Source organism: Petromyzon marinus, chromosome 6 (assembly GCF_048934315.1).
Source record: "Petromyzon marinus isolate PM22_M1 ecotype Great Lakes invasive population chromosome 6, UKy_Petmar_22M1.pri1.0, whole genome shotgun sequence".
Classification (NCBI taxonomy): domain Eukaryota; kingdom Metazoa; phylum Chordata; class Hyperoartia; order Petromyzontiformes; family Petromyzontidae; genus Petromyzon; species Petromyzon marinus.
In genome coordinates, this window is record NC_133672.1 from 6,353,280 (window position 1) to 6,380,920 (window position 27,641).

Sequence of the window (27,641 nt, forward strand, 5' to 3'; positions counted from 1 at the left end):
ATTGCTTCTGTGGACAGGTGTCTTTTATACAGGTAACAAGCTGAGATTAGGAGCACTCCCTTTAAGAGTGTGCTCCTAATCTCAGCTCGTTACCTGTATAAAAGACACCTGGGAGCCAGACATCTTTCTGATTGAGAGGGAGTCAAATACTTATTTCCCTCATTAAAATGCAAGTCAATTTATACAAATTTTGACATGCGTTTTTCTGGATTTTGTTGTTGTTATTCTGTCTCTCACTGTTCAAATAAACCTACCATTAAAATTATAAACTGATAATTTCTTTGTCCGTGGGCAAACGTACAAAATCAGCAGGGGATCAAATACTTTTTTTCCCTCACCGTAGGTGGTAGGCAACAGTAAAACCTCTAAACTCTATTCTTCGCGTGCTTGTCCTCCACGCCTGCTACACCCTGCACCCGTGCTCACCTCGCATGCCGCTGCCCTCCTCCAGGAAGGTGTTGCGAGCAAGGGGTGGCCCGTCGTCAGGATGATCCCCGCTGCTGCCGCCGCTGCCCGATGACGCCACGCTGCCCTGTGGCGAGAGCGGGGCATGCGGCTCCGATGGCGGCAGGCACACCACGTAGGGGGGTGGTGGTGGCGGCGGCTGCGGCGGTGGGTGGGCGTGCAAGCCTGGTACGCCCCGCGGGCGTAGGTCCTCGTGCGACAGCCACTGGTGCGCCAGGCTGGAGGCTGCCGAGGTGGGTGTGGGAGACGCCGAGCGCTTCAGCAGACCTGGGGACCAGTGTGCGGGCAATGCCCAAAAAGGTCAACGTGATCTCCTGCTCAATTGAGCACCGCGGCGGTGCTCATCTTCTTTTATAATGGTCCTAAGCCAGTGGTGGATATACAAACACTCCTGATGGTGGGTGCAAGTTTTTCCATTGGATGGTGGTGCCTTTTAAGAGCAACCAACTCCACCAAAGCGTATGTAACGTAACATTCTATTTTGTCAGTGCATAGCGAGGCTGTCCCAGGATGAACTATACAAATGTGAAGTGTTGTTACGAGTTAAATAATGCTTTTTGGAAATAGTGAAGTCTCAGTAAAATGTATGTATTTTCTACTTTATAATGAATATACTCTCATCTGACATGACAACAAATAATTACCCGCAAAGAAATCTTCATACGTTACTCATAACACTGGTTGTCATCCGTTTTGAACCACTCAACCAAACTAAAGAAATCATTAATCTGTTGGCTTGACTTGACAAACACTCAAAAAATAAAAATGGTCAACAGATCAATATGCTATTTGACGTCATAGCCACATGTGACATCACGTAGCGACATGTGCTGGCTTGCCTGATGCAGTTTTTAGGCCATAATCATAGGCAATCATCTTCCAATGGATGAAGCACCACGCTCGTATAAAAGTGAGATTTTACACTGTAGGCAAATTTTTATTTTACCAGAGCTTTGAAACTACGTTCATCTAATGCAATGCAACATAAGTATGTGCATTTAACATGCTTATATTGTATATCATAAGGAATGCTATTCGAGGATATCGCTATACTATGAATTATTACTTATTAATAAATGTGGACAAGAGAGATTCTGAGTGGAAATTGTGCAAATCAAGTTTCTTCCAACGACTCATTTACAAGTTTTAGCTGAAAGGTCAGCAACTTTGAAGCTCAGAATGGAACGTCACAGGATATAATTGTAAATACAATCATGAAACGCACATTTAAAAGTGGCCATTCAAAGATTTGCAGCCATCCTCCAATGTCCTATAACCACAGACCTTCGAGGATGGGTGTCAAGTGTGTATCTGGCAGAGGGTAGTGAAGGTATGGTGTGATAACAGAAATAGCAGTAGCCTTGATCGTTTCTTGAACTTGTACAAATCCTATGAACTTAATAGGCAACTATTTAAGTCTTGGACAACACACATTGGAACTTGCTGTACGCAATTAGTCCGACACATTTAATACAACGTTCGTCCACCCCCTGCTTTTAATCCATGCCCAGTGGCCTGACACAGGTATCTCGCCTAAGCTGGAATTGCTCTGGGACCGCATGTGCCCTCTCTAACAGTCTGCCACCCGGGGGCTAAAATTAAACTGCTGCCACTTTCTCTTTAAATCACCCACCGTGTCCTGTCTCCACTTCCTGCACAGTCTCGCACCCACTTCATTTCCCCATCATCCATGCAGCGTGTACAAAACTCTTTGGCATGTTTCGTGATGGGTATTGCAAGATCCGACCATGTCCGTCCAGTGCTCGCCGAGCAGCATTGGCTTCCGGTTGCCGAACGAATACATTTTAAGGTTGCACTCATTACGCACAAAGTGCTTGCCACAAATGAACCACAATTCCTTGCTGAATTCATCAAGGAGCGCAAACCGTCGCGCAAACTCTGGTAATCCTCGCAGCAGCGGCTTTTGGCTAGCCATTACACAGACGGTCACTGCAACGCATGCTCTCAGATGCTCTGCCACGGCCATCTGGAATGCTCTTACTTCCCAAATTAGGAAACGACTGGAGCTATGTACTTTTAAATCTCGATGTAAAACTCATTTCTTTAGAAGTGCTTTTTGTGTTTAGTATAATATCCTTCCTCCGCACCTCCGATTAGCACAGTTGGCAATGTACGATGTAAAAGAAGTTCAACATACATACATATATCCCCAACACAACCCCAGACATAATCTCAATCACTGACACGTTTAAAAACTGGCAATAGCAACACCAAGTGTACATGTAGGAATTGGTGCATTTATTCACGACACCTCCTGCCTATGCCTTCCGGCCGGAAAGCCTCAGCTTAGAAAGCATAGCCAAAGCTTTGCTAAGTGGCAGACACAGTTGTTGACAGTCTAATTCTGTGGCCAGTTCCAAGAACCTTAAAAATAGTGAATAAAAAAAGAACAAAGTGTTTTTTACTATAGATGTGCTGCTGCAAGCTCACAGGTTCAGATTTTTTTTTCGTAGCCTACATTAACAAGGAAGGATTTATGGATATTGATAGCCTACAGTACTTAATCATCATTGCGTTTATAAAAGTACTTTACATTATAAGTTTTAGTTCATGTTACTTACTACAATAAAAACTTAAAATATCTATGTTTAGATCTGCCTGTGTGCATGCATATCAGTGGCAAATAGTTTCAAGTGGTATCAAAACTTGGACTGGCTCTCCACTAGGTTGACACAGCCTTAAATCAGTATCTGCCAGAATGCTATTGATATTTACACTGGGGAAATGAGGTTGGCCAGCCATGATGCTCAAACCGTCATCTCTATCCCTGCCATAACTTCCTTAAAGAGGTGTTCGTTCTTAGTATTTGTTCACTGCCTTATCATGTTTGTGCAAAAGAGTTATACAGAGACTGTGTGTGTAAGGTATGATTCGCGTGAGAGTGTGAGACATGCTGAGAAAGAGATGTTGCGTTTGTGCTTTTGATTATTGAAAACAATAGTTAAATAAGTTTTGTTAAATGAACCAAGGCCTCTGCAGCGGATGTTCGCCTCACCAGTGCTACCGCTCAGGCCGTTCCCAGAAAGAGCTCCTCCGTGGCCATTCTCCTGCCAGCCGAGGCTGCCGTGGTGGGCAGCAGCCATCCCAGAATCCCGTGCGTGGTGCTGCGGAGGTTGATGCCAGCCATTGAGACGGCCTGTTGAGTGGCGACGCTGGTGGCCCAGGAGAACGGAGGTGTTCACTCCGCAGCCACTGACACCGTCTTGGCTGAAGCCTCCGGGAGATGCCACCTGCTGCACGGAGTATCACAATAAGGTCCACTTCTCCACCAAGGCTGCATTGAGTGCCTAAAGGCAGCCAAACATTGAAGTCGTCGACATGGATAACCATTCATTTGCTTCAACAAATATAATCTTGTAAAAAACACCACTAAAATGGCTTTCATGTTAAGCAACCTTGACGGACGTTAAAGCAACATCACCAGGTTGTGCAGTGTATTTTGGTTGCCTCGACAAATTGTTTCGTGAATCAAGGATATTAGATTTTTTTCTTAACTTTATCAGTTTTACAAAAGGCAAAAGTGAGTCGACCTGTTGAAGTGAATGTGGGCTGGCCCTCATCTCCATTGGTGGCCATGAAACAATTGGTTGAAATAACACATTCTCATGGTGGGACCAATCTCCCACTTGACTTTACACAAAGTGATGCCCATTTTATCGACCCTCAGAGCAGTGATGAGGTGAGGTGACCATCAACCAGGCTTAAATGTTACGATCTTATGATCGCTCTAACCACACAACTGTCTGGTCAGATAGGCTCTTAATGGCCTTTGATGAATGCCTAAGTCATAAGTTGCACAATACAGATTTACAGTGCTATATTAAAATGCGGACGAAACAAACTTCAGCATGTCCCACGTTTATGGCTATTTTCTTAAAAAGTAAAATAAATAGACTGACACAATGGTCAGAGTGAAAGTCTATGAGAAGGTATAATTGACCAAAAGCATCAACTTCCATGGCAAAAGCATTAGGATTTTGTCTGCTTACTTATTTTATCGGTTGCGGTAAGAATTACGCGTTTCTTACCCGTGACCAGTGGAACATTTGTGCAACAGCTAAATGACTCAAGGCCCCAGACCAAAAGCAGATCCATCTTTTTTTTTATTCATATAATTGTTTGTGCTAGATATTTTATATTCTGGGAAAACTGAGTCAAGTTATCCTCAAGTTGTGCTACGAATATGACGTAAGAGCATGCGATTCATCTTCACATAGTCCTACTAAGTATGAGTGAGGTTTGGAAAGGGCATACATTATTTAAACAGTATAGCTTTCACCACTCCAGACATTCAGTTTTTAAGAGAAGAGTGACACCAAAGCACAACGATCCTTTTATTTTAGGTTATTCAACTACAATTATTTTCAGCCCCCAATAATTAAATTGTTATAATTATTTGCGATAAATATAAATGGGATTAAATAATCTCATTTGCAGGTGCTATTTATATTTATGTATCGCAAGCCTTTACAAGAAAGCAGCTTAGGGAAGCCTTCATCCAGCAGTGCATTGATTATGACTAACGATGATGACTTGAGAATAACATCTGCCCAGGTGATTCAGTGGCAGAACACTCAACGCACAATTGTATGGTTACGAGTTTGAATTCTGGTCAAGGGGTCAACTCAGTCCTTTCATTCCTGAGGTCCAAAATTTGTCCAATAGTCTGGACCATGCGGTGGGAATGCAGATTTTCCACCAATGGTTCCGGTATATACATACACTCTACTTCACCAAAAACGATCCACCAAAACAATTACTACAGAGCACCCATTTATATCTGCAGAGTGGACAGGAGCATTTTTTACTAAAATAACTTGCCTAGATCCTCTATCCACCAATCCAAGATTTATGATGCGCAGTATTCGGCAAAAAACCGATGCAAGCATGGATAGCACTGGGCATATGAAACAATTAAACTAAACAGGAGGGGAAAGGAAATGTTGTTAGTCTGGTCTTAAAGCACCGATTGTCACGGCTGACTGAATTTCAGTAAGCTGACTTTTCCAGACCACCGGAGCTGCAGATGAAAAGCCCCGTTTGTCATCCTAAACAGAGTGGATTTCACACACAGCAGTGTCATACTAAATTTTGATGTAAAGCTTTCGTGACTGCAGGGATTCATATTCTTGGTTCTTTCGGTAAAGTCACGTAGAAGGGAAACAATAAATAATAAAAAATATAAAACAATAAAATTATCACGACGTTTCGACTGCAACACAAGCAATCATCATCAGGTGTGAAAACCACAGCAAGACAATTTGAAAAAAGTGGCGTTTTTTTATTATCGTTAGCACCACGGAGAGCGATTTGGCAGTTTGTTCAGATGGACAAGTCCATCTATGTTCGGAAGAGGGGGGAGACGACAATAATGGATGCGGTCTGAAAGCCACCGTAAGCGTGAACAATCAATTAAGACCCGAAATGGTTTATCAAATCCTTCCAATGATTGCTAAGCCAGAATGAAACCTTCTCGGTTAAAATTGTCTCTGTGTTTGTATATGTGGATGGCCTCATGAACGAATGTCTCATGGTAGCCAGATGGCTTGCAAAGAACCTCTGTCATACTAGATGAGCGTATTCTTGGTTCTTTCAGTAAAGTCACGTGGAAGGGAAACAATAAAATAATAAAAATATAAAAAATAAAATTATCACGACGTTTCGACTGCAACACAAGCAATCATCATCAGGTGTGAAAACCACAGCAAAAAAAATTAAGATTTATTTTATATGAATCCCTGCAGTCACGAAAGCTTTAAATAAAAATTTAGATGAGCGTAGATTACGTAATGGTACGTATGGGTGGATTGCATCACTCAGGTAGATTTGTTGAGAAAAGCGAGCACTGGAATCTTCAAATGAACTCTCTTATGCACTGGTAAGAAGTGAAACTCCTTCAAAGGCTCGTAAGAAGTGGGGCAAGAGTATTTTGAAGATGCTTGCCGAGGCCATCGTTTACGCCGTACAGCAACAGTCAGGGAGTGTGGAAACAAAACTACATGCGATGATGGTATTTGCGACATCTTTGTGTATGCAATATTTGAAATTTTTAAGGTGACACTGAGCTCGGGTGTGACGAGTGCATGACTGGATTAACTCGCTGATAGGCGATTCAAAGAAGTGATGTTTGCCGAGTGTAATGGCCAGAAACTTGAGATTCTTTCGTTTTTATCGAACTGCCCGCCACAACAATGGAATCTAACCCATTTCTTCTGGATCTGAAAGCTCATAGCAATTACCCAACATCATTACATTCGTCACTGCACCCTAAAATTATTCTATACAAAGTGATTTTGAAAAATTATGATGCCACAATTGTTGTCAAGATCATTGCTTTATTATCATGTACAATCAAGTACATTTTCACCCTTGCAAAACAGAACTGATCTCAATGGGCTATTTCACCTGGTGAAATGTCTAGGAATTAATGAATATTTCAAATGATGGCAGCATGAGAAACATCAGTGATGAGTATTCTGCTTGATGTACTGTACCTGGTAATTCCATCAGAAAATAGTGTCAAAGTAACACTAAAATGCTCTGCAATTGCCCGATTATTCTATATTCTTGGCAAGTAATTTCAAGCAATGTGCACAATGAATCAGTAGCTTGAATGTTTTACATTTGAAGCAAGAATGGCTTTGCATCATTTTGTATAAATAACTGTGTGTTAACCAAGCATAAGCGCTGCTGGGATGGGAAAATGTTTACTGTTCGCATGTCCTGACAAACGCCTTCCACACCTACCCGCCAGTGGCACAGTCACCTCACCTGGTGGTGTTGACCGTGGTGGTGGTGCTGGTGGTGCCGCTCGCTTGGCGGGCAGTCCACCGAGCCCCTCCGGCCAAGCGACGTGGCTGTTGTCCCGGAACCGCCGCTGCCGCTGCCCGCCTCCTCCAGGCTGTTGAGCCAGCCTGCCAATCCGCCACGGTCATCGGCGTCCAGCGCCGGGTGAATGAGGGCGTACGACAGCAGCTGACGCGCCTCGTCAACACGGCGGCCCGTGTCGAGCGCCTGGGCGAGCGCGCGGGGTAGCAGCGCCAGGTAGCCGGCCTTGGCGTCTGCATTGCCGGGCTTGAGCAGCGGTAGATGTGACAGCAGGAGGGGCACGGCCTTGTCCAGTGGCTCGTGCTGCCACTGCCCAATGCAGGCTACGGCAAAAGCACGGCAAGGCAGGGCATGAGGCTAATGGATAAGGACCATACATTGATGTAGCTGCCAACACTAAAAGCGACAAACAAACACCGAGTAAGCTCCAAAGTGCCTTAAAGCAAGATGAAACCCCAAAAAACAAATGGCTCTTCTCTTGTAGCTACGTAACTATCTTGTGGTGTTCTGGGCTGTCTGGCCCAGGGTTTGAGCTTTGTTAATGACAAAAAAACGAAAGTTTTCAAGTGACTTTTAGTAGTGCCATGGTAGATCTTTAGTGAAATAACTGCAGTGATGTATTAAACAGTACAAGGGATACTGACATTACATCGTGTGATGTCAGGAGAATGATGCTCAAAGGTCTGCATTACCAGGTCAGGAATCAATTTGCTGTACTGGCATAATCTGGTCACCTCACACCCAAATGGGTTTGTGAGTGTTACAGTCCATGATGAAATGTGCATAATTAATGTGGTGCACCTATATATAGTGCATATGAATCGGACTAAATATCTGGTGAGGCACTGGCACTTAAATACACTGCCCTCAAATCGGACCATCTTGTATGAATTCTATGAACTACACTCCCATATTGGCGCAGGACATACCAGTGAACAGTGTCTGCGTCTGCCAAGTTTGGATATCCTCATAGAGGACATTGTCAAATTGTGAATCACCTACACTGTAGATATTAATTTTTGGAACTGCAGCCAAGCCTGCCTTAACATGCCCTTTAGCTGTGAGCTTGGCAATACCCAACCTGCTTTGTATAGCAAACTCAGCCCTTAATGGGGATCTTTGTAATGGTTGTTTGTAATTTAAGTAAACTTTTGGCCAGCCAGTACACTAAACAAGTGTATTATTCCTCAGAGATCCCTACACCATATCCGTATATCTTGAAGAACTTCAGATATAAGGCTAATCTGTGAATGTACAATTTTGTGAGACATTTTCAAGAATATCGTGACAAGCGGAGTTCACCGTACAAAACGTGGTACAAGCAGAAGCACACTCATGTGGAGACGCAGATAAGTATATACATACTGACACATCATCATTATGGAGGAAGATTAGTAAACAAGTAATAAACAGATCGTTGTTTCTCCACTGGAAATGATTGAAGTTTACAAGAGACAGCCTCGTGATGTCAGATAATCAACTCATTGAGGTGCATTGTATCACTCGTTTGAGCAACCACTGTCTGCAACCATCTATCACCGAACCTCTACAACTCTGTGTGCCTCAATATATTCACTGAAGACAATTTCACCGACGCAGCTCATCAACTCGTTATTACATTCACACAAACGTACTGTACATGTGGCCCCTGTGCACTCACTCACCCCTCCCTCTGTAACCAACTCTTGTGGGGGCACACCCGGGGGCATATTCCCCCGGGCCTCAACATCTCCGACCTGGGCACCCCGTGGAAAGGGCGAGTGTGACGGGTACTGCAAGATCCAATTGTATCTCTCCAGTGCTCGCCAAGCTGGAATTGGCTTCCGGTTGCCGAACGAATGCATAAGGGTCGCACTCATCACACACAAGGTGCTTGCCACAAATGAACCACAATACCTTGCTGATCTCGTCAAGGTGCATAAATCATCACGGGAACTCTTGGGTCATCCTCGCAGCGGTTTTTGGAGAGCTATCGAACAAAGACGGTCACTGCATTGCGCGCTTACAGATGCGCTTATTGTGGCCAACTGGAAAGCTTTTCCTTCCGATATTAGGAAGCCACTTTGAGCTATGCACAATTAAATCTAGATTGAAAATTGATTTCTTTACAACTACTTTTTTATATTTTCTTTGGTTCTTTCGGTAAAGTCACGTAGAATGAGAATAAAATAATAAATTGATAAAATAAAATAACACAATAATATTCTCACGACGTTTCGGCCACAAAACGTCGTGAGAATATTATTGTGTTATTTTATTTTATCAATTTATTATTTTATTCTCATTCTACGTGACTTTACCGAAAGAACCAAAGAAGATGAATCCTTGCAGTCAAGAAAGCTTTAAATCGATACTTTTTTATTCTTGGTTCTTTCGGTAAAGTCACGTAGAAGGGAAACAATAAAATAATAAAAATATAAAACAATAAAATTCTCACGACGTTTCGACTGCAACACAAGCAATCATCATCAGGTGTGAAAACCACAGCAAGAAAATATATTATTTTATTGATTTACATTTTTATTCTTTCCCTTCTACGTGACTTTACCGAAAGAACCAAGAATATGAATCCCTGCAGTCACGAAAGCTTTAAATCAAAATTTAGTATGACACTGTCCTTCCCCCACACCTCTGATTAGCACGGTTCCCACACCTCCTCAAACGCAACCTCCACAGCGCCCCCTACCTCCCCCATGGTGCACACTCACCCATTTTCTAAGCCACGTGCGCAACCACCGGCCCCGGTAGTCGTATGAAGAGAAACGTCTTGATTTTTTACTTTGTACTCAATTGCGCGAAAAACTATATGGATCTCAGCAATGGCATTGGTAAATGTTGTGGCAAAATTCGTAGCGACCAGAATTGGGGGGGTTTATAATGAAAATGGTGACGTGACTATGGACAAACGGATGGGGCAGACAGTGAGGGTTTGATGTCAATATTCCAAGTATTTGCAATAAGTAGCCTAAGGCTGCCTTAAAAATGATCGACAATAATATTCCAATTGTGATTTGAGGCATCATGTCATTTACTGCAATAGCTACAGTAAAAAAAAGATCACAAAACGACTTCTGAAGTCACTTCCAATAGGATTCTACTTCAACAAAGAGTGCTTTTATTGCACAAAAACTTGACGTTTTCGGTTGAGTGAAACCCCAAATTTGATATGTGATGGCTATTTGTACAGTTACTGACTTATGTCACTTGAAAACTTGCTCAAATCCTGAGCGATTGCCGAGCCTTGAACCAAAGATCCCGGCAACTCGACAGCCTTCTCACTCCGCCACTGTTGTTTAGTGAGTACAGCAGAAAAGCAAAAAAAAGCCACCGCAGTGAAAGCACATGGGGGCATTACACTGGGCGAGTTGGCCAGACAGCTGTTTACTGCAACAGCACGGCTGTAAGAATGTTAAGTGCGACCAAATGTTACTTTCTTTACAGCACCTGTGGCCAGCCATACCACTTTCGCTGCATGCAGCGTGAAGCAATGCCACTATAGCAAGAAATAAAGGTACTTTTTGAGTGTTGTGCAGCACCCATTTCATCTACACTGGGGTGTCCCTAAGCCAGTGATGGAAATTCAACACTAATGTGGCAAGGCCCGGCAGCTATACAGAATAATCACTACTGATTTGTCACCAAGTGGTACTGATATTATCTTCCAGCACTCCAGTTTTCTTGACTTAACAGCCCAATGAGGATTTGAGGTTTTCTTGGGTAAACAAATAACAAAAATCACTGCAGTCAACCCCGAAACAGACTTGAACGCATGACATACAATTTGCAGCTTGTGGCTAGCCACTGGCTAATCCCAATCACGATGAATCTACATCGCCAGCATGGCAAAGTACTCATGTTGATACTGCCACTGAAAACATTGTAAAAACAGCAGCAGCAACTACCTAGTTATACATCATTAACACAGCACTAGTCCTACATATGGAGGCTTTGTGAAAAATTGTTTTCACCTGGAGGAATGAAACCAACTTCGCTGCAGCAAGGCCAAGGAAATATCTCGACATGTGGTATGTATGTCGAACTTCTTTCACACCGTATGTAGCCAAGCGTGCTAATCAGAGGTGCGGGCGAAGGACAACAAACTAAACACAAAAAGCAGTTCTAAAGAAATGAGTGTTCAATATAGATTTTAAAAAAAGCATAGCTCCAGTGGCTTCCTACAACAGCAACATGAACAAGTTAACGAGCAAATAGGGTAGTGACACCAAAGGGAGCACATTGTCACCGACGATGAAACGCGTGATCGATGGACGAGAGAAGTCGACCACATGATTTGTGAGTTTAATAAACAAATTTGAAATGCAGTACGCTGAGGTGGTGGTGGGTAACGTTTGAGACGAAAGCCCCCTTGTGAACCCTCAGCAGCAACATCCTTTGGTTGCACATTGCTCATTGGAAGATCGTAGGAAAGCACATGTAGCAGCAACGCATAGTGAGAACCACCACCATCAGTACACGCTCAAGGAAGAAATAAGCAAAGAGAGGGCAGCAACCGCTCAATGTCGAGTGGTTGTGCCCCCCCCCCCCCACGAGCACCCCCCCCCCCCCCCCCCCCACCGTGTACATAACCGCAGAAAGATGCATTTGTGTAAAAACAGCAGGCAAAGTGACCGTGTGCAGTCTGGCCCTCTAATAATAAACGCTCTCAGATGAGCCTCATCATGCCGGCTGCCTCACCAGCGTGACCAATCATAACAGGAAACATTTCAATGCAAACAGCTCATAAGAGCCCCATTTTTAGCACAAGAATCGTGTAAAGAGGCCAGTTTGCTGAGGTCACACACACACAGATTCATCAGCGGGTACTCAGCCCTCCCCTGTTCTTAATTAAATGTATTTGATTTAACCAGGACAAACCCGCCGTTGCTTAGAGATAGCTATTGTTAATTTCACGTAGTTAAACATGAATCTGATTGATGAATAGAAGCATTCAACTCTAATACAAAGCAAGTAGATAATAAAGAAAAAATGTGCCTTGAACTTGCAATGCTCAGCGTTTGCAGTGGGTTTTGTTGTAGTCTGTTGTTGGTTAACTCGATGAATTCTCATATACACATTCCTTGAAGGTTTACTACGGTCATACAAGTAATTTTGCTCGGCCTACATTTCAATGAAATAACGTTGCTTTAATATTTGTTCGAACCTGTACAACAACAAAAAACCACAAACATAAATACAACAGGAAGATACAATATTCATATATAAGTAATTCAGTTTAAGGGCATTGTCAAGATTCGGCTTTCGTCCTTTACGTACTTGTATCAAAATGAGCGTTAGGCCATGCTCAAAGTGTTGCTGAGAAAGCGGTGAAAATTCTACTTTATTCATAGGAATTCCAAGTTGACTTCCTTCACACTGTTACTCACATTATTGACCCCAGAAGGACGGATAGGCTAAATGCACCCTTGGCCAGGATTTAAGTTTTAAATTAGGCACTTTGTCATAACACCATCCTGTTTCTGCTTAATAATACTACTACTACTACACAATGGCATTACTCTTGCAAATGATGTCACAGGGCCTTAACATTTTTCTACCATCAATCAAGGGATGTTGGAAATTGAATTGTGCAAACTGGCCAAGAGCACGCACACCAACCGCTAGACTGTGCAGTCACACCTCATAAAAAGTAAGATTTTGCATGTATGGTAGCACCTAGTTCATCAAGGACATTTGTGAGTACCATGTGCAGTCTACAAGAGACATGAGATGCCATATACACACTTTATTCATGCTACACTGCCAAAATACCAAGTAAAGCAGTGTAGGTTAGGCCACGATCATCTGTCAGTAAGTAAATCTACACCCATACAAACCTTTGTCCTGCACAACACTGCGATCTCTGGAGATAATTTTCAAAACATGTCGTGCTCAATGGCAGTGGTTAACGTACTATGTTATGAATCCAAATATCGCTGTGATGTATCAGAATAGCACAGATCACACGGGTATGGTAGATGAGGAAAAATACACTAAGGTGATGATAATACAGAAAGGCAAGGTAGGGCTGGATCATGTGTATATAGAGCTATTCATTGCCATCCAAAATACACTAATTCTCTCCAGACACACAAGGCACAGGTCAAGTCTCAGGGCATGATAGTAGTGCAAACATCCAGCCAGCACTATGGCAGACACTAATGTCGACAGGGAACAAACCTGAGTGAGCATCTGCAAATCATAACCCATCTTAGATCATCCACACATGTGTGTATGTATATAAACAAGGTGAGCAGTGGTGCAGTGGTTAGTGCACTGCACTTTAATCCCAACGACCTGGTTTAAATGCCAAAACTTGCAGAATAGTGGCATATAAAGCATTAACCTGGTGTGGCATGTAAATGTAAGAAAATGTGGGGGGGGGGGGGGGGGGGGGAAAGGCAGCTGGGCATGCTGCTGCCCACACCACCCCCTTGCTGTGCTGGCTGTGACAGGTGCTCACTTACAGCACTTGCTTCTGTGGTGTACAGGCCTCTATGGGGGATATTTGTCTTTATATATAAAGTCCAGTCTCTGTGCAACTGCCTACCCAATACCCCACTGGCCTCGCCACATGGGGCACGTGGCATTTGGCACAAGTGTCTTACCCAGACGGGGCGGTGGGTGTCGGGGCCATGTGCGGTTTGCGGGGATGGGTGAGGGGCAATGTCGCCACACTGCCAACTCAAACGGCTGCTATAAGGAAAATCATTTTGAAATAATTTTGTAACCAAGTGTAACTTGGACCGGCTGACTATTGGGTTGTTTGGTCAAACTCTGAAAAAAAAGATGACTCGGGAGGAGATTGCTGTTTTGCCGAGAATTCTTAACTCCAAATTGTTCTATTTAACGAAACCTTGCATTTTTCATGTCCTTTTCTCAAGATCATAACAACCTAATTGTTAAAAACCTCATTTGAGATTATCTCTGGCTGAGATGGAAGTCTCGAGTGCCATGCATTCAGTAGTTCTATATTCTGCAAAAAAAAAAGTGTAAAAAAAAAGCTACTATTTTTTTTTAAAATCACATTTTCAGTCGATAATTAATATATTGCAGGTGTACAATGTCAGCATTTTATTTGGCAGCAGGAACCCAGACGGACGAACAGAAAAGTTGACGAAATTAATATTTTAAAAGTAGTAAGTGCACTTTTGAAGTATGTATAACATGTTTAAGTTCCTTAAAGGAAGCCAATATTTTGCTTTGGTCTCGTTTGAAAAAGAAAGTGCATGCAGACACGGTTATTAAAAATGGCAAGTGCTCCAACGTTCCACTTTTGACCCCTTATATAACTTAACTTATAATTATATTCTATTCCTGCTTTGGCAACAATAACTTAGAGCGATATGTTGCTTTGCAACGCCATGCTAAACCTACCTTAATCTCACAAAGTATAAACAAAATGACCAGACTTTTCAACAGCTTTAAAAGCACTGCTTTAAAAGGGTACAGTTTCAAAATGACTGGTCTTGTATTCATTTATAGAATGTCAGTCTGTATAGGCTTTGGATTAAATGCATTACTTACCTTGGAGATGCAAAAGGCAATTTTGTGATGTCAATTCAAGTCTGGTCCCCATGGGCATATCTATGAAGATGGTGATCATTAAGAATTTAACATTTTCAGAACAAGTGGTTGAGTAGCTGAAGAGGCCTTTGCCAAAGCAATGAACTAGTACTCCCTGATGACCAAAGTTAAACGCAAGCTTCCGTCTTCAGGTGGGACCAGTCACAGCAAAAAATCGCTGCACCTGAAGACGGAAGCTTGCGTTGCCTCCGAAACGTCGCGTTTTAATTGTTTAATTTTATTTTAATTTGTTTTACCTACGTGACTTTACCGAAAAAAACCTAAGAGTATGAATCCTTGCAGTCACGAAAGCTTCAAATCTAGAATTAACTGCTAGTATTCTTTGGTTCTTTCGGTAGTCACGTAGATAGAAGAAAAAATAATAAAAATAAAGTGAATAAAAATACCACGATGTTTCGATCGCAACACAAGCGGTTGTCCTGATGACGACCGCTTGTGTTGCGATCGAAACGTCGTGGTATTTTTATTCACTTTACTTTTATTTTTTTCTATCTACGTGACTTTACCGAAAGAACGAAAGAATGTTAATTCCTGCAGTCACGAAAGTCAAAATTTACACTGCTAGTATTTACATACAAATAAAAATCTACATTGATATGCAGCGAACCACTTTATATAGAGCATGAGGGAGCACCATCAGAGTGCTGGGTGAGAGACATAGTCTTCTGGGGCAATTCACCAACTACGTGATGCTCTGCCAAATTTAACGAGAAGTGTCTATGCCTTATGACGGCCAGAAACTGAAAAGTATGTTAAAATAAAAAAATATAAACAATGGATTTACTCAGCATTGGGTCTATGAAGAATACATTCATTCACTTCGTAAATGACAACTGCGAATAAATATAACACCTTGGCACATCGAGCCAGGAGGATTAAAAGAACACATTCTACCCTCCGCAGATGCGATTTAATATTAGAACCCTCCCCCAGTTTAGTACGTATATCTCTCACAGATCCATATGCTCAAACAGCTATGCAGGGTTCCTTGAACTCTAAAAATACAGTAAAACGTTTCACGTGAAATTATATTTGCACTGTCCTACTTAGCTTGCCTAATTAAGGAACAATTATTGAACACAGTTCACACATTTTTTTATTTACAAGCCTTTTTATAGGAAAGGAAGTCAGTGTCTCCATTTTCAAATTACTATGCAGCAGGACTAATCACTGTTAGTGGTTCTGAGTCATTAGAGGAATCTCCAAGTACCTATTGCAAGATCTGGTATCCCACCACTGCTGACTTCTCACAAAACTCGTGCCCCGATTTATTTGTATTTTTGCAAACGTGAGAGGAGCACTTTAACCATATTGCAATGTGGCAATTCTACATACATTATTATTTCATAAATGACAAAAATAAAACCTATACGAATAATATGACAACTAAACAAATACGGATGTCTGCAATGACAGGAAGGACCTCTAAGGACAGAATTTGACTTGGTGTGAAAGTTTGTTCTACGAGTGGATCGCATGAGGACATTTGGCTGGGAGGTTGTCTGATTCTCAGGACCTCCGTGTATCCCATTCCCTCTTTCTAAACCCCCTCTCTTTTGTTCTGCTTCTGTCATTTCCTGTTATGTGTTTGTACAAAAGCCCCAGCCGCATGGGCATGGCAACAGTGAGCAGGCCGCTCACATCTGGATGGAATTTAAGACCAGTGCAGGAGTACTTGGTTAAAGGGGAAGGAAGGAAGAGGCAGAGAAAAGGGGGCAGATGGAGAGAGGCAGAGAGAGGTGGCTTGGGATGAGGGTGTGGAGATGAGGAGGTAGGGGGAGGCATATTGCATCGTGATGAATGGCCCGATTTGAAGAGGCTTCACAAACAGGGGGTAGGGTTGTTGGAGATCACAGGTTGACGAATACACGTGGGTCACAAACACACTCAAAATCTAACACGTACACACCGAGCAACAGAGCAATCTGTACAACCCAGTGCTGTTGGAATGAGTGTGGTTTTGTTTTACAAAACTCACGAAATACGGCATGTGTGCAACCAGTAAAGCATATAGGTTTGTTTTCAAAGCACTGTGCATGAGGCAGAATTTACAAAATCGCTTTAAAAAAAAAATGTCACACGCTATGAATTGTACCCATGTTCATAACCAGAGAGGTGGCGGCAGTTGGAGAGTCGTACCTTTTGCCAACAAAGTCTGCTTATTTTCCATATTTAAATAGAGGCTGGCACTGAGGTTGATGGCTGGCTCACAGGGTTAATGCCAATGTCAAAGAACTGGGCTGACACTGCTGAGTCCTTGGGTTAGAATCCTGGTCAACCACTTCATATATATTTGCAGGTTATTAAGCAGAGAGAGCTGATCATTTCACCGTAAGTTGAAACCTGCTAGACAGCTTCCCAATAATAATGCCTAAACGTGTAGTATGTGGGCAAAACAGGCAAAGTACTGTGAAAAATAAATGCGTTATTTTTCTTATAATTACAGTGTGCTGTGTACTGCCATGATTACTGCATGTGCAATTCAAAGGACGCGTGTGGGTATAATCACATGCATCACAATGCACGAGTGTGGGTGTAAGCTCATATACCCAACGGACTCCGCACAAGATATTCTTGGTTCTTTCGGTAAAGTCATGTAGAAGGGAATAATAAAATAATAAAAATAAAACAATAAAATTCTTATTCTTGGTTCTTTCGGTAAAGTCACGTAGAAGGGAAACAATAAAATAATAAAAATATATTGTTTCCCTTCTACGTGACTTTACCGAAAGAACCAAGAATATGAATCCCTGCAGTCACGAAAGCTTCAAAACGAAATTTATCTGCACAAGATGTTTTTTTTCTGCACAGAAACATTCCACGTTCACATTCCTACGATGGACACAACGTATGTTAATTTCCCACCAAGACACACTCAATGAATTAGATCCAGAGTGGAAAAAGGACAAGTCGACCCTTAACAAGAATTTGAACTCTCAACCTTTGGACTACGAGTTGCCACAGCATCACACTGAGTCCAAGACAAATGTGTCACTGTCTGGAAAGTTAACATCTTTCCAGTCTTCATTATATTTGATACTTTCTCACTTGTTAAAGCCGTGCACAGCGATAATTTTCCATATTCATTTATAACGTGATATAATACAATTACTTAAACTATTGTAAAATAGAATAATGTACAATCAAAACCAAATTGTAAGAAAAGGTTGTGCAGCAATACCACAGGTCAAGTTCATGGATAAGCAATTGAGCCCATTAGCTCTCTAAAACCGATAATATAGGTACAACTTCATGGAAGTCAACGGTGTTTGTTCAATTCACAAAATTACCCCCCACCACTGGCTCAGATTGCCAAAGGAGATGAGCACAAACTATCTACCACTCGTTTGAACATGGAGACGATTTAAGTAAAAATATTACATAAATACTGCCGTAGACTGCATATACAGTGAGGGAAAAAAGTATTTGATCCCCTGCTGATTTTGTACGTTTGCACACTGACAAAGAAATGATCAGTCTATAATTTTAATGGTAGGTTTATTTGAACAGTGAGAGACAGAATAACAACAAAAATCCAGAAAAACGCATGTCAAAAATGTTATAAATTGATTTGCATTTTAATGAGGGAAATAAGTATTTGACCCCCTCTCAATCAGAAAGATTTCTGGCTCCCAGGTGTCTTTTATACAGGTAACGAGCTGAGATTAGGAGCACACTCTTAAATGGAGTGCTCCTAATCTCAGCTTACCTGTATAAAAGACACCTGTACACAGAAGCAATCAATCAATCAGATTCCAAACTCTCCACCATGGCCAAGACCAAAGAGCTCTCCAAGGATGTCAGGGACAAGATTGTAGACCTACACAAGGCTGGAATGGGCTACAAGACCATTGCCAAGCAGCTTCGTGAGAAGGTGACAACAGTTGGTGCGATTATTCGCAAATGAAAAAAACACAAAAGAAGTCAATCTCCCTCGGCATGGGGCTCCATGCAAGATCTCACCTCGTGGAGTTGCAATGATCATGAGAACGGTGAGGAATCAGCCCAGAACTACACGGGAGGATCTTTGTCAATGATTTCAAGGCAGCTGGGACCATAGTCACCAAGAAAACAATTGGTAACACACTACGCCGTGAAGGACTGAAATCCTGCAGTGCCCGCAAGGTCCCCCTGCTCAAAAAAGCACATATACATGCCCGTCTGAAGTTTGCCAATGAACATCTGAATGATTCAGAGGACAACTGGGTGAAAGTGTTGTAGTCAGAAGAGACCAAAATGGAGCTCTTTGGCATCAACTCAACTCGCCGTGTTTGGAGGAGGAGGAATGCTGCCTATGACCTCAATAACACCATCCCCACCGTCAAAAATGGAGGTGGAAACATTATGCTTTGGGGGTGTTTTTCTGCAAAGGGGACAGGACAACTTCACCACATCAAAGTGACGATGGACGGGGCCATGTACCGTCAAATCTTGGGTGAGAACCTCCTTCCCTCAGCCAGGGCATTGGGTTGTGGATGGGTATTCCAGCATGACAATGACCCAAAACACACGGCCAAGGCAACAAAGGAGTGGCTCAAGAAGAAGCACATTAAGGTTCTGGAGTGGCCTAGCCAGTCTCCAGACCTTAATCCCATAGAAAATCTGGAGGGAGCTGAAGGTTCGAGTTGCCAAATGTCAGCCTCAAAACCTTAATGACTTGGAGAAGATCTGCAAAGAGGAGTGGGACAAAATCCCTCCTGAGATGTGTGCAAACCTGGTGGCCAACTACAAGAAATGTCTGACCTCCGTGATTGCCAACAAGGGTTTTGCCACCAAGTACTAAGTCATGTTTTGCAGAGGGGTCAAATACTTATTTCCCTCATTAAAATGCAAATCAATTTATAACATTTTTGACATGCGTTTTTCTGGATTTTGTTGTTTTAATTCTGTCTTTCACTGTTCAAATAAACCTACCATTAAAATTATAGACTGATCATTTCTTTGTCAGTGGGCAAACGTACAAAAATCAGCAGGGGATCAAATACTTTTTCCCTCACTGTAGGTCATGACTGTCTGAGAAAAATACATGCATCCCATAGCAGTGCAGCCAAAAGGTTACTTCTTCCAAGGTGGAGAACACCTAATCGGGTTTGATGTTGATGTCAACATCAGGGGTTAAGCACAAGAACGGGCCCTTTCCGGCTCCGACGTTAAATATAGCCGGCACACGCGGCAGGAAAAATTGAGCAGACACCCGGCTCCAACGTGACCTACCGCATCAAGAATTTTGTCCTGGTGACACAATGTAAACAAATCCCAAATAGAACGCAGAATACGGTCACTTAAGGGCCACGTGGCTCCCTCCCCCCAGCAGCCAACTGGTCCAGGACTAAGAGATAAGCTGCCACCTCGCGACTTCCGTGCAACATATGGATGGGTGAGGCCATGCCACGCCAAGGCTCTCACCGTGGACCACTGAAAGCGGTTTGTGATTTTTCGTGGCACTAGACTCAGCACACCCTGCATATTTTAGGAACGTGGCGTGGCTGGACTCCAACGGAATGCGATGGCGTTAAATTCAGAGCGAACACGCAGCTGCCGGGGTGTCCCGCCGAGCTCATGCGTGCAGTCTGAATGAATAGTTTTGCAGTTTTCTCACTGCACAGGTTGAAATTTGGGCTTGTGAGAATGTCTGGCTTTTTTATATATTAAAAAAGAAAATGAAAGCACAGCCTGTCTTACATTGGCTAACTGAAGGGAATGTTCCACCCCCTGAGCAAGCAGTGCCTCTTTCATTACTCCAAGAGCAAACCTCGGCCGCCTTGTAGAAGTGAAAAAAAAAATCATGGCAACATAGCAGAGCTTTAGGCAGTGTCCAGTAATGATTACAGAGAAAACCAAAGAAAACTATTTTCATGATGAATCGTATGCATTTCTTTATGAAATTTGTACTATATCCGTAGAGTTTTGCTGCTCATGACGATTGTACAGTAATGTAAAGCACGTGGTGTAAATACGTTTCGCTTGAACGCCCCTGGGAGCAGGAGATGTTGGGGGAGGAGGCTGGGGTTTTTGAGTCGTCTGAACGCACCGTCAGTGCTACAGCAACCTAGACTAAAAATACCATGACACTGCAAGTCATGCATCCTATGATGACTGCGTTAATTTGTTTAACTTTGAATGTTGAAACGTTATGAATGCTTGGGTGGTGTTTATCTCCACTGACAGTCCTGAACAAGTGATCAAAGTTCCACATTCTATAGGTGGGGCCCAAGTTTATTCAAATAACAATTGTTGAGTTAAACAAAATGGGAATCATGTTATTAACCCTAAAAAACGGATTGGTTGAGGCAACTTCTAAAGAGATTTGATATTGCAACCTTTCCAATTAGGAGTCAATACTTGAACCACAGAGCCACTCTTGCAGTGGACTAATAACACCCGGCAATACAGCGAGGAGGCCGACTAAAATGTCTAATTAATGAGTGCTGTAAATAGACTGAAAGTGTAAATGTCATATCGAGAGTCCTCTTGTAGCCCCAAGGACCCGTGCACACAGCTGGCCAATTTGCGACACAAACTTCATCGAACAGGTGAACATGCTGAACAAGTCCTGGACCAATGAGGGCATGAGCAGAGGGCATTTGAGAGCTCAATTTACACAAGGGTCTCAAAAGCCCCAGTTACCCAGTGCATAGTCTGGAATGCACCACTCATTGAGAAGCCTAATAATGCTTAAGCCATCGCAATAGACATTAGCTGCACATGCACATATCTGCCATATACTCTCACCAAGTGCTGATTGAAAATACCACGCTGAACACATGAGCCATGAGAAATATCTATATTGTGTAATATTAAAGGGATCTTTTTAAAGAAATCTATGGCCGAATGAATAATGTGGTGGTCAAAGCACTTGCCACGGAGCCAGTTTGCACAAGATCGATGGTACGATTCCCACAGCCAACATTTAATTTTTGCCGAAAATTGCACCAGTGTGCTATTCATTAACCATTAATTAAATCACCGTGGCATAATTGGAAAAAGTGAATTATTTTACGAAGCTTCTATCATTCTGAATGTTAACTGACATTTTCTTAAAAACTGTATGCAAGCAACTGTTCTCTCAATTATTTACAGAGCAATAAAACGGAGCATTTAATGTCAGCCAGGAGCACTAAGTCAGGAAGGCTCGAATGACATCACTGCAGCATCACCCAAGTGTGTTTTAATACATAACTACAGATGCGACTCGTGTTCCTGACTAACTTTAAAAAAATTAGGAGCAAAACTCCAAACTTGTTCAGAACAGCTCAGGACACAATGTTTGGCTAGATTCTATAAGAGCTATTTGTTTTTTGGTCTCCATATCCACTTAAATACAAAGAGCATTCAATACTACCTTTTAGTGCTATTGGTGATTTTATAACCATTATATAACCTACACAACCATAATTGGGAATCATTTAAATAATCATATATAATATTTTGTAAAGCCAAAGACCAAAAGATTAGTAACTGGGTCTTGCCCAATAGCGGCACATGGGAAAGAGAACCCCCTCTCAGTTCTCGGTTGTTGCTAAACGCGCCACTCTCCCATGCTCTGCTGGCTGCAGCAGTTGCACCCACGCTTTCCACAGCCAAAGAGGGGCCCCCCTATATTTAGATGCCGTGTTTTCAAACTGGATGTTGTATCTCCCCGAGGCCTGTGCGAAACGGCTGACTGTAGGATTCCAAGCCATATGTCATCCATTTAGAAAGACAAGACACTATGTAATTAATATGTAATCACATCAAGGAATTTAAGTGTCTCCTTGCTCAGATGAGCAGGATGGGTGTTATTGACTCTCTACAAAGGGGTACTAATTTTATCAACCCCAGACGAATGATGGGATGAATTGACTCCCAAGTGAGATTTAAACTTGAAACCTCCCAATCGAGTCAAGTGCTCTAAAACCACGGTGCCACCAAGTTGTCCTCTGGAAAGACTGGACCCCACCGGTGAAAGGGGAATTTCCACAATTGGTTCAGAAAAAAACGTACGAGCACAGATATCAGCCCTGCCAGATGCTCGTTTAAGAATGAAGGCTGTTTGAATATTAAAAATTCCAATGAATTGTTTGTTGCTTTTCTCCAATGTATTGCCCGAGTTACTTTGTCAGTTCTTGGCTTGACGAATATTTAGAACAATGATTATTTATTTCCCAAGCAATAATATTTTCTCAAACACCCGCTAACGTGAGTGTTCATGCAACAATAGACAATAGGCCGATGGAACAAATTACTTGTATGCTATTACACCGATTGCAAATACCTACCGTCAATAAAAAAGTACACGCTGAAACAAAATAATATAAATTGGCACCGTGAAATTAAAAAAGAATTTCGATTTAAAGCTTTCGTGACTGCAATGATTCATCTTCTTTGGTTCTTTCGGTAAAGTCACGTCGTGAGAATATTATTGTGTTATTTTATCAATTTATTATTTTATTATCATTCTACGTGACTTTACCGAAAGAACCAAAGAAGTTAAAAAGGAATGGTGTGAAAAAAGCAACATAGAATCCTTAATTTAATGTAATCCTATTCTTTATGAAAGTCATTATAATCACAAATTTTTTTTGGAATTACGACCAAAGTTTTTGGTGGTTAGAATTATATTTTCAAGGGCTTGGCTAGCACGCTGATAGATGAAGATCTATTCATGCAATGTGGGTCATAAGGCTTGTTTGACCATACTTATTCAGCTGGTCAAGGAGAGTTAGTTTTAGGGTCAATCCAGGATTGGTTCAGATATTCGATGTCACTTGGTGTTAGCAATAGCTGGGAATCAAATCAAGGTTGCCAGGTTCATTGTGCAGTGGATAAATGAGCGACCACTCCACAACAGATAGAGCATATTATTTAACAGGGAATTGTACGAGTTCATTAAAATATCCATATCACGTTTTACTGTTGCAGCAATGACAATGAATATCCACTGCAGTTGCATTAAATGTTTTAACAATTCGGCGGTTTAAACTGTTTCTTTAATTTCCCTTCATTTGCGGTCCCGGGTTCTTACTTTTAATTCTCAAATGAGCATATCCTTACGTTTATGTTTCAGTGATTTAGTGTGGTGTAATTACAGGAAAAATATAACTGGTCATCTGAACTGCAGGCAGGGATTCCTACCTGCATTCAATTACATAAAGCACCTGGATCCAACATTAAGCAACTGGACCCCACAAAATCACATGGCAGAATTCTTAAGAGAAAGGTCATCCAACAAAACCAATTTCCTGAATTGTAAACATTTGAAAATTACAAACGTGTCTAAAATGTACTGTCAGAATACATTTCGATTTGGAGCTCTTGCAGTGAATCATCTTGTGTCGAAGAACAGCTGCCAAAAAAATACAATACAGAACTACAGAGCATAAGAGTAAACTGCATGGGTCTCTTATTGAATACCAGGTGTTGCACGCAAATGTATACTCCCTGTAAAGAGTGTTCATTGTATGGAAATAAACCCAAATAGTCCATACAGCTGGAATTTAAATTATTTTTTTGCGTAGTCATTGGCGACTTGGCTGAGCCATTCAACTTAAAACAAAAACCGAAACTTGGTTTCAAACTCATCACCTCAGTGGTGATGGGCTAAATGCTCTTGATGGGAGTATGATGGTTAAAACCCCCTGAACCAACCGGCCAGCTAAAAAGAAAATAACTTCCAATTCACAACATTACCAACATGGTACATTTTAGAGCTATTTTATTTATATTCCCGGTTCTTTCGGTAAAGTCACGTGACTTTACCGAAAGAACCAAGAATATGAATCCCTGCAGTCACGAAAGCTTTAAATCAAAATTCTTTTATTTAGTTATGCATTTGAAAAAAAGTGTATAGTTTAAATGTTAAACACCATGTTAACTTCATTGCCACTGATATACAGTCACAAACACGTTCTCTCATTCTAGGCACAGCATGCCACAGAAGGCGCCACGCATATGGGAAGCGCTTATTTATATTGGCCACCAAACACGTGCACCGCTCTTCCTTCTCAGCACACCAATTCTCCCATTGGTTACTGGCAGGCCATGACTTAAGCCGAAAAGAATGTTCCTCCTCTGACGATCCCGAGGATTATTTTTTAAAGGCGAAGACGTTTCCAATTTTCGGCGAGGGAGACGCAGAAAAGCTCTGATCATGCCTTCTGGAGGAAATGGACCTCTAGGATCCAAGTGTACACGGGGTTTTGCATGTGTGTGTGGACATGTGCGTCGGCTTTACACGCTGGTCTTACAGCTGTGTGGTGCTGCGGTTAGAGCACTCAATTCACAACCATAAGGTTGCGAGTTTAAATCGTCGTAGGATGTCAACTCAACCCATGATATCTCTGGAAGTCAACAATGCTTGTGACAAAATGAAGCTGCCCTCTGCAAGAGAAAAGTAGAATTTACACTCCTGGCTAAGAGGCATCAACAAAGATTAGCGTTTGAGGAAGGAGACACTGAAATGAACGTACTCAATAAGAAACCCTGCTGGCATAAATATTACACAAAGTTCTCTCAAGGCACAAGGTGAAGCAATATGCATTCTGGTAACTCCCCACAGGCCACTTATGAAGACAGAGGCCAGATACCTGCTTCTGTGGTCTCTTCAATATGCACTGTGCTTTGGGTCCGATAACCAAAGTTCAATGATTGGCCACTGACTTACATCAGTTGAGAGTGATATCTAAACTGGTCATCGGCCCCCTCCTTCACCAACCCACACGGACCAGTATGCTGAAGTATGGGGAAAGAACCACCATGACTGGTAAGGTATGAGGAGGCCTTCATCCAGCAGTAGTGAGACAAAAGGATGTAAATTATTAGTGATAAGCACAGCAGGATTCGTCTTCATGATGCGCAGTGAGTGGTTCACCATTAGCCTATGATCTACTATAGCCATCGACTATAGCATGTCATCTACTGTACTATCAGTTTACCGCACTGTACCCAACCATTGGGGAGTGTGGATCTTCATTGCATATTCAAGAGCCAGCGGTGAAAATCCCACATTTCCCATGAGAGCAATCAATCTTTTGATTTAAAGCTTTCGTGACTGCAGTGATTCATATTCTTGGTTCTTTCGGTAAAGTCACATTATCTGCAAAGAGAACTATGGCTGCATCAACGTCTGACTGGGATTTGAACTCACAAACTTAAGATTGTGAATGAGTTAAGTGCTTTAATCACAGTGCCACCTGGCCACATTTAGCCAAGGTACATATACCGCCCATACCAAGTTAACGCCTCAAAGTTCGGCTGGGCTGAGCAAATAAAACCATTTACATATTTTTTTGAGCAGTCATTCATTGGTAAGCTGAAACCCATCAGCTTTATTACAAATAAGAACAATACTTAACTTTGGGTGGCATTTGGGTTTAAGATTCAAACTCAGGATCAGTGGTCCTGGCATAGTAGTTTGTTACTTGTACATGCACATTTAACATCATTAAGTTTACTCTTGGTAAAGAGGTCACTCATGCAGTCACCCAGTCATTTCTGGTGAACTAAAGCAAGCAGTCTGATGAATAGAGTCTCAACTTCATGAGACACACATTGCTTAAACACTTAGAATAATCCAATATTATTTATTTTCTCTATTAATGTTCTATGAATAGTCATGCAAACAGTTAAAAACTAAACATGCATCACCTGCTTTATTGAAACACTTCCCTGCTCTTCAATCTTCCTATTTATAATTCTATTTGTGGAGGCTATATGATCCCATTTTAGTGCGGTATTTATTTCACGTAGCATCGAAATCAACCAAGACACTCATACCATAAATTCTAAAGTGACTTCATCTGACTGCAGACTATTTCGAATTTTACATGCCCCTGTTTCTGAATAAAATGTTCTGTTAATGGAGGGGAACCTATTCACACAAATATTGATTGGATATGGGGATGTTTTGTGGGGAAAAAAACCCCAATATTCATTGTCGGGCAGGCTACAAAAGCTTGGTAAGCATACCAGTTTGCAATGAGGCATAGGTTATATTCATATTGCTGTGCTGAAATTTATGTGGAGGACTGCAAACGACATGTGACATCATCCATACGACGAGCTGGTGTTGTGGTGAAACGTTCCTAATAAGACTACCGATAACTGTGAAATAAGTAGTATACATCCTAACCTGAATAAATCTGGCCTGGTGGTATCGTGGCGATGGTTTTGAATTGTAATCATAATACTGCGATTTTAATCCTGTTTGGAGGTTAACTCAGCCCAGGATACTTCTACGATCACTAATGTGCTATATGGACTGGTCCCCGATTAAATAAAAACGGATATTCCTGCATTGGCTCATAACTGCCAACAGAGAAGAGCATTGTCCTCACCTGCTTTGAGCAAGGATGTACTTTTATAATTGAAGGAATCACAGGATTCCAGATTTTCAAAAAGTCTAACTTTGTCCTCACGTGTGAAAGCATGACGTGAAAAGCTCTCTGGAATATGTAACCAATTGATAGTCCACTCCCAAAAAAATGTGTTTAACAGACATGTTCGGCAAGTGTTCGCAATTTGTGTTGTGCAAATCTTTTTCAAAACAACACAATTACTAACGTCCGCTTGGCAATAAAAATCATCTTACCGCTTTACCTGTTATGATGATAAGTTTCGAAACGGAGCATCTAATAACAGCTACCCCCCCCCACCTGTGCAACAATAAAATGGAATTGCAACACGACAGGTCGGCCTCACTTGCATTTGGGATGTGGAGACTGAAAAGTAAGTGAGCCAATGTGCAGGCGATCCAAAAATGTTTT

The 27,641-nt window shown here is 41.9% G+C and overlaps 1 protein-coding gene across 5 annotated transcripts in view; it reads right to left on the reverse strand.

The window, feature by feature from the left end:
- LOC116939626 (protein Smaug homolog 1-like) overlaps positions 1-27,641 on the reverse strand; it is a 71,505-nt gene that overhangs the window by 31,022 nt on the left and 12,842 nt on the right. For 4 of the 5 annotated variants that reach the window (XM_076063035.1, XM_032948256.2, XM_076063028.1 and 1 more), the window contains exons 3-5: positions 7,258-7,637; positions 3,482-3,719; positions 427-732 (exon numbers count right to left, since the gene is read on the reverse strand). In XM_076063035.1, the coding sequence (XP_075919150.1) occupies positions 427-732; positions 3,482-3,719; positions 7,258-7,637 (924 nt within the window). The remainder of the gene's footprint in view (positions 1-426; positions 733-3,481; positions 3,720-7,257; positions 7,638-27,641) is intronic. The other variant, XM_076063049.1, reaches the window with a different exon arrangement.